Source organism: Eublepharis macularius, chromosome 11, assembly GCF_028583425.1.
Source record: "Eublepharis macularius isolate TG4126 chromosome 11, MPM_Emac_v1.0, whole genome shotgun sequence".
NCBI classification, from domain to species: Eukaryota; Metazoa; Chordata; class Lepidosauria; order Squamata; family Eublepharidae; genus Eublepharis; species Eublepharis macularius.
This window is the reverse complement of record NC_072800.1, coordinates 94,336,799-94,349,255: the sequence shown is the minus strand read 5'-3', so window position 1 is coordinate 94,349,255 and position 12,457 is coordinate 94,336,799. Positions and strand designations below refer to the sequence as shown.

General features: G+C 48.7%; 1 protein-coding gene across 1 annotated transcript in view; it reads left to right on the top strand.

Annotated features, from left to right (window-relative positions):
- LOC129337375 (KAT8 regulatory NSL complex subunit 1-like) overlaps window positions 1–8,652 on the top strand; it is a 35,726-nt gene extending 27,074 nt beyond the window's left edge. The window contains exons 11-16 of the mRNA XM_054990976.1: window positions 379–545; window positions 1,308–1,429; window positions 3,118–3,172; window positions 4,221–4,333; window positions 6,608–6,818; window positions 7,530–8,652. Of these exons, the coding sequence (XP_054846951.1) occupies window positions 379–545; window positions 1,308–1,429; window positions 3,118–3,172; window positions 4,221–4,333; window positions 6,608–6,818; window positions 7,530–7,811 (950 nt within the window). The 3' untranslated portion in view covers window positions 7,812–8,652. The remainder of the gene's footprint in view (window positions 1–378; window positions 546–1,307; window positions 1,430–3,117; window positions 3,173–4,220; window positions 4,334–6,607; window positions 6,819–7,529) is intronic.
- Window positions 8,653–12,457: the final 3,805 nt, after the last annotated feature.

Genomic DNA, 12,457 nt, shown 5'->3' with positions numbered 1-12,457 from the left:
TCTTTCAGTGTTGTTGATGATGTCATTTCCTTTGGAGCTTTAGGGGTTTATAGTGGGGGCCCTCACAAAGCAGTAACAGGAGTAGTATTTCAGGGTCCTATTTACATCAGCACATTTGCAGTGCCTGCCCACCTGCTTTGAGAATAGCTTCTTTTAGAAAAGCACAACAGGGCATTTTGGAGGTCTTTCATTCATAGGGTCGCCATAGGTCAGGGGCGACTTGGCGGCACGTAACACACACGCATGGCGGAGCAAAGATCTCCGTCTTCCCTGTGGTACTTGGTGAGATGTTGCAGAACTCGCATCTCCTGGTTTCTGAGGCAAAGAATAGCCGCGATTTACTAACCGACATGTGTTTCCGCTGTATTCCTCTGATAGGTTCTCTGCTCAAAGGGTGGACCAATCACAGCTTGCTGGTTCCCAGCTCTCAGGCTCACAAACCCAGCCACTTACATCACATGTCCTCTCTGTGCCTAGAACATACTTCTGCCCCACACTTCAGCCAAGTCCCTGGCAATTCCATGGCTGCTGGCAACTCAACATTGGTGAGTTGGAAAACGGACCTCTCTGGCAAGCAGAACAGCAGAAAGGCAATAATGGGTATTGCTGAGTGAGGGTCTTTTAGCCTATACCGTTTTTCTAATGAGCAACGTGTGTTCCAGAGCTGCTTTCAAAGAACATTTCGTTCTCGTTTCAAGGAGGGCATCTTTAGCTTCGGTAGTTCTTGCCTTGGGGTGTGGCCGCTGAGGCAGTTCGCTGTCTTTATTGCAGACAGGCCCTTTCCTCTGTTCGTTTTCTGCTTTTTGTGGAAGAACAAGGGTCTTCCCGGTCACAGTTTCCAGTGGGCCCCCCCCCCCCCCACTACTCCAGATGTCCTGTGTCTTGCGGGCTCTGCTTGTAGCTTCTGCTGCTTCTGTATTCCTCCGTTTTGTTTCTCATCCCTGATGGGAATTATTCCCTCTGTCTTAGTCTCGGGTTGCTTGCTGTGCTGTTGATACAGGACATTTAAATTTTGCTTTTAAGATTTTTATTTTTTAAGGTTTAGATTTCCCCCCTTTCCCATTATTTATGTATTAGCCTTTTTAAAAACTAACTCTAAAGGTCAGATTAAACTTTCCCTCTTTTTCATGATGTATAAAACTGGTTTTGCATCACTGTTTACTCTTCCTTTACTCAGAATGCACTTTATTCTTTTTTTCCCCCTTGTATATTCTTCACAAGGGACCTTTCCCCACCCTTTTCTGTGCTGTTTGAAAATGACCTGATAGTATCGTGTTGTGTCTTTCTAACGTTTTGTTTGATTTCAGCAGCCTGCAAAGAAGAAAAAAGTAGAATCTTCTTATGACATCAATAATATAGTGATACCAGTATCAATGGCTGCAGCCACACGAGTAGAGAAGCTGCAATATAAACAGATTCTGACACCAAGGTGGGTTCTCTTTGGAAGCTTTTGAGACTTGCTAAATTCATAAGACAACTAGAATGTTTCCGTTTACCCGTAGGTGCATCCTTTTTCATGAAGAAAGAGGATTAGTTACTGTGCCAAGAAACCCTGTAGTCAAGAGTTACAGATTAACATGCCATACTGAATGACTTTCGCTGCTCAAGCACAGGGCTGGATTAATATAGAAGCCCCATCTGTTCTAGTGTGCGGGCCCCAGTCCAACTGGAACTCCTCAGAAGGAGGTCTCGATCCTTGCTAATGTTATGTCTCTGTAAACTTGTATTTATTTGCCCTATGGCATCATTTATGGAAATGTCCTTGACGCTGTATGGAAATGCCTTCGATACTGATTGTACTAATCTCACACTATGTAATCCGCCTGGAGTCTCAGTGAGAAAGGAGGACTATAAATGACTCATCAGCATGGCCCCTTCCCCATTCCCCTGCAGATCTGAGATACTTCATTAAAAAGTTTCTCGTGGTCTTTCTCTTCATGGGTATTCAAAGTGGCATAATGGCTGCTCCCTGACTGTGCACCTTGGAGAAGCAGCAGCCACCTTCTGTCCAGGTCCAGAGTGATGTGGCTAGTCACGAAACGCATAATTGTGTTGTTCTCAATTGCAGCAAATTCTGTGTGTCACCTAGACAAACTGAGTCTGACCAACTAACAATTGTGTAAAAAAAAAAAGAAAAAAAAGGATGGCCCAAAAGGTCAACAATGAATGAGGGCAGTGCAAATAGAATAAAGGAAAGAAAAAATAAGTTGGTAGATGAGTCCCCTGTTGTGATTGAATGTCAGAATAAAAATCAGTGTTGCTTCCAAAACTTGGGTGTGTCCAGGATGACCTTATCAAGTATCAGGACCTTCATGATAAGTTGTGAACATGCATGAGACTTGCTTATTCTGAGTCGGACACCTGGTCCATCACAGTCAGGCTGGAAGCCGCCCTCCAGGGTCTCAGCCTGAGGGCTTTCCCTCAGTTGCTGCCAGATGCTTTAACTGGAGATGCCAGGGATTGAACCTGGGACCTTCTGCATGCCAAGCAGGTGCTCTGATACGGAGCCACAGCCCTCACCCTTGTGTTCAGTGCAGTATTTCTCACTTCAGGAGAGGAAGGTATCCTGTTGCAGTTGGGAGATCAACAATCATCCGCTGAACGTTCACTGCCAATCAAAAATAGAGGCTCAGTGTGGCCACCTGTTCTATGTCCCTTTGTTCTTGCTGTGGCTGAAGCTGTACTTGGGCTTCCATTTCATAGTATCTGATTAACGTGGCGTCCCAGGTCCTTGTGTATGCTCAGGACGGCTTGAAAAGTGGTGGGGGAAGCCCTTTGATTGAGTAGGTCATAACCTTTGAAGGATCTAGTCCTTGAGAAACATATGCCAGGGAGAATCGTTTAAGCCACCTGCCGAACATTCCTTTGATACCCCCTCTCCACTGTGGGGTGAGGCTACAAGAACATCTGACTTCCTGCAGGTGAAGTCTGTTTAGGTATATACAATCTAGGAAATGCCGGAATTAGGTGACTTTGGACAAAGGAAAAGCAGATAGGGTTCCTGAGACTAGTGGTGAAGTCAGCTTACCTGCAGTCTAAAGTTGGAATCAGGATCTAAGGTCACCATATCTTTTACTTGAGGAGAGCTTCCTCTGACCTTGAGTGACTGTTTTGCAGCTGGAGGTTGGTGGATCCCAAAGAACTGGAGGCATCAAGAGAAGCGTGCACAGAGGTAAGCCCTCGTATCTCAGTCTATGAATATTTTTCTTCTGTTACGGTTGCTACTTTCATTGGGGCCAGGACTCCTGGGCTAGACACTTTGCGTTTACTGTCAGATGCACAGAGCTGTTTTCTATAGATTTGACTGCTTACATGGCATGCATACTCTGCTCTACCATTTGGTGCTGTTTGATGACTCAGGCTAGCCACACTTTCCCACAAAGGTGTGCATCTGGCTTGTTCTGTGGCTTATATTTGCTTACAAGGGCTTGTGTAGCACCGCCCATGCAGATGCACAAATCACTTAATGTGAAAAATCGTTTGTCGTCTCTGCTTTGGAGGATCTGAGCTGTCTGCATAGGCACATTCTACACAAACTGGGTTGTATCCTACAAAACAGGAGCGGGAGGCATATGGACTATCTCCATGTATCTCTTCTCTCCCTACAGTCTCTTTCAGTCCCCATAGATAACATTCCTGAGGTCATGAGACCTGCATGGGTCTGGGTATGGGAAAGGGGGTGAAATCAACCCTCTTTTGTCAGCAGGCCTGCACTCAAAAAACAGGGCAGAAGAGCAGTTTTGCCCCCCACCTGCACAGCCCCCCACCTGCACAGAATAAGAATAATCTATTTGGCAGGCAAATGGGACTGGGAAGGGAAAGGGGAACGTATGTGAATCAGCACACGCGTGTTTTGAAAGATGCCAGCCATAACTGCGTTCTTTGCAGTGGAGGAATACAGAATTCGTTTCTTTATTAACAAAGCTCGGGTGTGCTTTTCTTCACAGTTCCTGATGTGCTTAAGATGTCCTTTCTCATCATCTGTTTGCTTGTGCTCATGCATTGGGGGGAGGCAGTGTCTGTAAACCAGCAATTCAAGGGATAGAGGTATTAAGGAGTTGTCGCATCTTCAGAAATCATGCTAAAAATTTGCAGCGTTGAACTTTGCCTCTGCAGATCACATGGTGGTTATTGCACTAAGCCAGAGAAGTTTTTAGTACTAATCTGTAAACCACTTTGGCTCTTTTGAATGTCCAGAGATTAACACTCTTTCATCGTAGCTAGAAGACACTTCTGACGAGGCATATCTGAACCATCATCAAATGTTCGAAGAGCTGGAACGGACCCGCTGGGATTCCTGGGCAGGAACCACTTCCCAACGACGAGGAAACAGGTACTAGATTTCTGGTAGCTCTCTCGTGTAGACTAGGTATCTTCTCAGTTGGCAAATGTGTTGTTCTCTGTTTCATGGGAGAAGTACTAGTAAAGAGTGGCTAGAAAGAGGTTGCCAGTGAGACATGGCTCGAGGGGCTTTGACTAGAGTCCTGCAGGTCATGTTTCAAATCAAGTACAGTTGTCAGTTTCACTCCCCCTGCCTCAGACTCACTTGCTATAAGAGAAGGGGCTGGGGGGGGGGTCCCACCCTTCCTCAGTTCATGAACTGTTTCCCCAAGCTCCCATGGCCTTGGTATGGGAGGGGGGGCAATGTCATGCGAGCTCTCCTCTCAACCCAAGGTGTGTCCCCTTGTTGGCCGCTTTACACTCTCTTTACGGCAGCCCTGGAGGCCACACAGTGTAGGAACTCCCTTCTTTCCCACGGGAAGGATGAAAAAGCTGGTACCGTCTCTTCAGCTCCCATCACTGGGTGTTTTTGCCCCTTCTCTCCCCATTCTGGGCCCGCTCGTTGGCTAAAGGGTTTTTCACAGCCAGACCTTGCCTCTTGGCCTGTTAAGCAGTGGCGTTACAGTCACCCTTGTGTGACCCGCCTCTCCCATTCCTCAAGGTGGGCGGAGGACACCAGGTCGATTGCCTTCCCCAACCTGGCAAAACAGCTGTGAGGGCAGGGCAGGCCACTTAACAGTCCGTGGGTCAGGCCGTGCCCCATCACTGCACCTGGCCTGTGCTGGGGGTTCTCATGCATTGAAGCGACAGGGGCCGGAGGAGCTCTCTGCCCCCACCCCTCATTCCCAGGCTTTCCAGGGCCAGGTTGCAGGCCATGAGTTGAAGCAGTTGCCAGTTTGGGAGGGCTGTGACTGGATCCCTGACATACGCTTAACAAGAAAGTGAATTTGAGTTTTTGTAATAAGGATTGTAAAAGTTGGTTATAAACAGCGAAAGATACTTGTATCCGCTCCTTACAAAAGAGCAATGATGTTCTCATTTCAGGATTCATTACAATTTAAGTCTCTACATTTTCATCAGGAAGCGTTTAAATGTTCACCTAAGAATTGGGGAAGGAAGAAAAGAGTTCGGATTCATAAGCACATGGTGGCATGTGGGGCAGGACAGAATGCAGGGGGCCTTGAGTGAAACGTCAGGCCGTAGGAAAGCCCCGCTGGCACTCCTCTCCTCGAGTCCTTAGTGTCAGCTGCCTACATGTTGTCCCGTTCTTCTTCCCCTACCCTGTGAGCTAGAGCCTCTTAAAAAAGGGGAGCTGATTCTCGCAGGCTTCTTTCTGTGCAGAAAGCAGTATTGGAACAGAGCATAAGAATACGCTCAGTATTGTAATGCCATTGCACAGAGCTCTGGTGTGCTCCCATTTGCAATGCTGTACACAGTTTTGGTCACCATATCTCAAAAAAGGATATTGCAGAGCTGGAAAAAGTATAGAAGTCAGCCAAGATGATTAAGAGGTTGGAGCATCTTTCCTAGGAGGAAAGGCTGGAGAATCTGGGACTTTTCAGTTTAGAAAAGAGACTAAAGAGGGACATGATAGAGGCTTATAAAGTTATGCATGAGGCAGAGAGACTGGACAGAGAACTTTTCTCCCTCGCTACAATTAAAGGGCATCCAATGAATGATGAGCAGTAGAAAGAAATACTCCTTTACTCAGGGAGTGAATAAAATGTGGCGTTTGCTGCCAGAGGGTGTAGTGACGGCCACAAGCTTAGACGGCTGTAAAAGCGGATTGGACAGATTCGTGGAGGAGAGGTCTGTCAGTGGCTACTAGCCGTGGCGACTGAAGGGACCCTGCACATCCAGAGGCCTTAAACCCCTGAAGCCCAGGTGCTAGGAGGCAGCTTCAGGGGAAGGCCTCGGCCTCTGTGCCCTGTTGTGGGCCCTTCGGAGTGACTAGTTGGCCACTGTGTGAAACTGGATGCTGGATTAGGTCCCTCAGGGCCTTCCTTGCGTTCATACTCTCTGCTTCCTGTTCTTCCGCCTCAGCTGTGTAGGCCTCTAGCTGGGGTGGCTTTTCCCCAGGGGCATGTCTAGGAACGGAGCTTAGCTTCAGGGCGTAGCATGATGTGGATTCCAGACAGCTTGTCACCACTGTGTGTAGAAAATAGACTTTTCTGAGGGGGCCCCCGTGGATGTGAGGGGGCTGTCAGCGGACACTGCTGCGGACTCTGTAGGTCAGAAGAGTCCTCTGAAGGTTGCTCCTGCTTGCGCCTTGCCCTCGCTGTATGGCTCTTTGCTCACGATGCCATTCTCTCTTGTTGTGTTTTAGGGGCTCCAACAAAGCAGGTGGCCGATGCGTACCTCAGCCAGGCTCTGTGGACACCCTGTCTCATCACCATAACAGTCTCTCTCCCACGGGATCTTCCAGCCCAGAGCCTTTTAATATTCTGCAGCCCCTTCTCATCGGCAGGAGCAGAGGAGGCCCATCGTTGGGTGAAGACACAAGTTTCTCCCTCCCAGAAATAGAGGATGACATCCAGGTGAGGGCTGCTGTCGCCACACAATGTCATGTCCCATTAAGCTGGTAAAGTATAGGGAATTGAGGTGTCCTGAGAGGCATATTAGACTAGCAGAGGCAGATGGGGTGGGTGTGGTTGGGGTCCTTCACCATTAAGCACGTTTGCTCCTCTTTGAGGGCACGAAATGATGGCGCAGCCACCTTGAATTTGTTCTGACAGACTCTGCAACACAGTATTAGTTGCCTTTGACCGAAACGGCCAATTCAAGCGCTGCTTACAAACAGCTGATGGAGCTGATGTTCCCTTGAAAACGTGGCAGAGGGCGATGGAGCCCCCTGGCGCCAGCGCGCCTCCTGACTCGGGGCTTTGGGAGGAGGAGTGCAGTGGATCCGTTCCCCCTGCTCATCAGCATGGCCCCGTTTGGGTGTTCAAAGCAAGCAGAGTGTTCATCCCGTTCACTGCGAAGAAATGGCAAGTGCTGTTTCTTTTAAAGTTACAATCAAATATATCTGAATTTAATGGAATGGAAATATAACTCAGCAGCTGGTTGCCTGACCACCTCTGATTTGTGAGCCTCATGAGGATGGAAGAAGCAGTAGCTCCTTGTTGCCCCGGAGTTAAGTTTGAACCTTTTTGTTCCAGTTACGCAGCAACTCCTTGGGCCCGAGGAGAGAGCGGTCTAGAAATACTGAAATAAACCCCTGTTTCTGTCTGTCCTCTTTGTTGTCCTAGAGTGTCCAGCCGTGGGAACTCCGCACTTTCCCCCTTTCTGACGCAGAGTGTCGAGCGCTTCAGGAGCCACCACAGGAAGCTTTAGGGAAGCAAGCAAGTGCCGTCCAGCAGTGGGGCTCTGGCCGCCACCCGCACTTGAGGACTAACAATATAAGTTCTGGCATGTCTCATCCCAGGGAGTCACTTGAGTCCACAGGGCAGGTGCAGTCCAACAACAGCAAGGATCTGGAGGATTTTGCAAGCCAGCACGGTGTCGCCCCAAGGCTTATCAACAACAGATGAGCTTTTGGGCCCTGTTAGAGTTGCACCCATACTGTAGAGATTGGTATTGCAGAGCTTGGCAGGTGAGCTGACCTAGCAGAGCAATGGCAGCAGAAGGAGCTGCTGCGCACACAGCAGAGGTCCAGCTGTGAACTTGGAGCTCTGGCTCCCCCCAGATCAGTGAGGGCTGGACAGGCCGCAGAGGCTCTGTCGTGGGGGGGAGGGAGCCACCCAGAAAGGCTCGCTTGCAGGTTTATTCTGGATGGAAGAACTCTCGCGCCTTACTGGCAAAGAAGGTTAGGTGCTGCTGCTACAGGTGCAGCAGCCCAAGGAAACCCCAAAAGGGAGCAGCCAAGCGGTCGAATGAGGCCCCAGAGAATGAAGGCCAAGCAGCAGAGGCGCAGTAGAGCTGTTGAAACGTAGAGGTCTGTCACTCAGAGGATGCTTCGTGGACAAGGTGCCAGTCAGCTGAACGCCTCGTCCCCATGGGCTTTTATTCCAGTTTGAGAATGGGCATTGGGAACTGGCAGTGAAAAGTCATCCACACCGGTCACCGCCCCCCTCCCCTCTCCACAAGGCAGGTCTTAGTCAAGGGGTCCTTGCTGTGCATGAGCATCTGAGTCAGTGCTGGAGGGGGAGGGGGACGTTCCCTCTTCAAGGTTCAGACGGTTTTTAGTTCTGAAACGTCATTTGAAAATGATCAGTCCTCTAACCATGAATCGTGTTATCTTGGCCTTAAAGAAATGCGATGTTGCTGATATATGATAAATCATGATGTAAATCCTGTTCATTGTATGGATATTTTCATTTATCTCCCAATACATGTAATAAAACTGGCAGGACGGCTGGTGCATTCGCTCTAGTGGCCGTTGGTGTGTTTTTGGAACATTTCATTAGAATAAGCCAAAAGGGAGTTTTTGCTCTGCCAGGGAGGTCCTCCCCGCTGGCAAGCAACGTTCTGTCTTGTCTGGAACACAGTTGTTCTTCTTGGAAGCAGTTCTTGAGTTGCTTCTGTGTATGTTGTGTCCACGTCTCTCTCACTGGGAAGCCCTCTTGATTCAGCCACATGTGCAGCAGTTGAATTCCTTCTTTGAGGGGAGGAAGTTGAGGTGTTTTATGGAAGTGTGTGTTTGAAACACGGCTGCTCTGAAGATAGCCTTCCTGTGCTCCACTTAGATGAATAAAACTGATGGGGGGGGGAGGTTGGCGAGGGGTGAAGTAAGAGCTGCTGCATTCTCCCCTGACTCCTGTCTCATTCAAATTCTGGTAACATTTGGCCTTTTAGGAGGTCATCATGCAAAAGGGGCAGCTGCTTTTATTAATTAGGGTGCTTCTGTGCTGCTTTTCTCCCCATAGGGCCCCGTACAGCTTATAGAAGGTTCCAGAGTACAATTTCCATTTAAACAAGACAGAAAAACCACAAACATCTCCTGGGCTGGACTTGGTCTGCCGAAGACCTTTCATGGCTCACACTTAAGGACTGGCATCTCTGGTCATGCTCAGGCTAAAGTACCCGCAAGCAGAGTACAAACAAACTTGACCCAGATGGTATTCAGCTGCTGCTGGCAGGATCTTTCCTGCTTTCTCCCGGTAATCACACACAGGTGGTTTTGTTAAAATTTTGGAAGAGATTATCAGATATGTTAACAGTGGCTTGCTTAATCCTGCCAACCTTTGGCTCTGACAGTCCCCCAGAGAATGGTATCTTTACCATACCTTACTGGGCTGATGAGGCCCTGCCTTCAGACAGAGCTGGAGAGGCAGAAAGAGGTCATGTTTTTCCATGGGCTTTCTACAGTACTGAGTTTGCCCTGGTATAAACGCTGCAGATGCCCCTACCACAGTAAAGCTTGCATTTCCTTTGTAATACTGTAAAATTATTCCACTTATCCAGCCTCACTGAGACCCATATGAACAACAGTTAGGACAGTTTAGCATTTGACTTGTATTAGCTTAGCTTAATCAGAGAATAGAGGCTTAATAGAGAAGCTTCAACAAGAACTGGCACCACTTCAAGACACTGTCCTTTCATTCTGAGGGGTAGCTGCTGTATCGAGAGCAGATCCTCCTGCTTAAAAGTTTGGGTTTGAACCAGTAGTCAAAGACCAGCAGGATATTTTTCTGCTTTGTCTAAAAACCATGGGCCCCAGTACCTGATAACAGATGAGCCCGAACAGCACATGTGGCTTGCACTACTTGCTCGCTTGTGATTAAATACAAGCTGCTTGAGAGGTCAGATTCCTGATGCAGAAACATTTCTGCACACCTGATCTGTGCCAGATGGGTTTGGTGTTTCTTAATGCCACCATTTAATTGAGCATCTCTCTCAAATGTCACTTTTAAGATCTTGTGAAGTAATAAGATGTGGATGCTGATAGAAGAAAGCCTTACGCGTGCACTGAACTGGACAACTGTTTGGGGTATTTCAAATGTATTCCCTTCGGGCAAGGCCATAGGCAAGGTACCAACAGCTCTTAGGTTCGTGCACCTCAGCCACACCCAAGCAGGGGAAAGAAACGCACTCAAGCTGGCAGCCTTCAGCACAACAGGAGGCAATTAACATTCCCAGGACCCACCTTTGTGAAGCCAGCTTCAAGCGAACCATTACTCTTCTACACACGCCTCTCTTCCCTTCCTCTAATCTGGGCCTTTCAAGGGAAACGGCTCCCTTCTCTAGTGAACTGCATTTCCAAGAAAAGGACGTTCTTCCCGCCAGGCTGACCTTGGCTTTTCTGTGACCTGAGAAGGCTCAAGCCGTTGTTGACACCACTGGGAGAATCTCTGCACGGAAGCGTCTCCAGCAGCAGTTCTGCGCCCAATTGAAAGCGCTGGCGCTGGCCTTGGAAGGCTTATGCCATTTTGGGTCAGCATCCCTTAAGGACCTGCTGCTTTACACTCCTCCAGTGCTCTGAGGCTACATGGGTGGCAACTGGAGAGGAGGCTGCCTTGGCCACGGTGCCAAAATGCCCAGGGATAGGTGCCAGTCTTCTGCTAGTAGTTTGCAGAGGGTGGGATGAGCAGGATTGGGCTTAGCTATCCAGGTCATCAGTACTCGGGTAACCTGGATAGCTGCAACAACAGACTTCTTCATTGCTCCCATAGACTGTTGTTTCTAACACGCTGAACCAGAGGTCTAATCAAGCCCCTCCTATGCAAGACTTGGGTGAAAACGAGTTGCTAACGGTTTACTTAAAGACATATACCGCAGGTTTTGTTTCTTCTGGCATTCTCTTGGCGTTCCATGCTACTGGTACCCCCACCCCATTTGGTGCTCTTTCTAGAGGATTTGGCCTTGCTCACAGGCACAGAGATAAACGGATTTGTGGATGGCACCACTTGAAGCATGGTTAAAAATCCCTTGCGATCAAAAAACTGCCACAGCAAGCAAAGTTGGGGAAGGACCTGCTCGGGGGACCGGGGGCGGGCGGGGATGAGCCAGTTCTTTATCAGCACGATTTTTTTAACGGAAAGCAGGAACGCTGCAGCCCTGCTCCACAATGCTTCCTGCCTGAGCCTGCTTGATTTCTGTGACTGGAGCGAGCAAAAGGGGGCAGAGGCCCTGTTTTCTGATGGCCTCTCCAGCATCTCTTCTATTTATTTGATTTTTATACAGCTTCTCTTTAATTAAGAGCTCAAAGCAGTTCACATCATAAACTATTATATCAGTCAAAAACCAATACAAAACATAATAAAATGCAATAAAACAACATAGTGCAAATACTTAAAACCACTTGCGTTTCAACCCGAGACTATGAAATCCTGCAGACAACATAAAATTACAGGTAGATAGATACAGTTTGCAAGATGTGAACAAGTCTGGATGGAAACAAAGCTAGTGGCTCTAGCCGATGACCTCTGCATGAATGTAGACAAAGGCCATGCTTCAATGTTGCTCCTCCTCTATCTATCTACAGCAGGGGTGGGGAACGTCAGGCTCGGGGGCTGTATACGGCCCGCGAAGTCATTTGGACTGGCCCGCGAAGAGAGACAAGTGGCATGCTCCCGCACCATAAGAGTAGGCGGCGGCGGCAGTGGAAGCGGGCAGCTCTTGCTGCCACTGCCTGCTGTTGCCAGTGCCACACACTTCCATTGCCACTGAGAGTGACCTGCAGCGCTGGCGAAAGTGGCCTGTGCCACTGCTGCGGTGAGAGCCAGCGGTGGTGGCGGCGACAGCAGGGGGGGCACTGGTGCTGATGACAGAGCTGCTGCTGTCGCTCTGCCATGAGTGGGCCACAGCAGTGGCAGCAGGGAGAAAGGGGACATGAGCGCTGATTCTCCCGTGTGTGTGACATCGCTCCCAGACATTTTCGGGAGCAATGTCGCGCGTGGGAGAAAGGTTGCTCCCTGCGCAGGACAGAACATAAACTTGGCCCTCGGAAAAAAGGTTCCCCACCCCTTCAACACAGTAGACAATCTTATCTAGTTGAGGCTTTTAGAGACAGAAGTGGGAATCAAAGGATGTGCCTTGGACTAGTTTAAATTGTTGCTCATGGAACAGACTCAAAGGGTTGCTGTGAGAGATCACCTATCTCCAGAATGAGACCTATCTTATCCTCCATTTTATTCAACCTCTATGTAAAGCCCTTTACGAGAATTAATTGTTGCTACGGAATTGGATGCCATTAATATGCAGATGGCACCCAGCGTTATATCTCATTATCCAAATC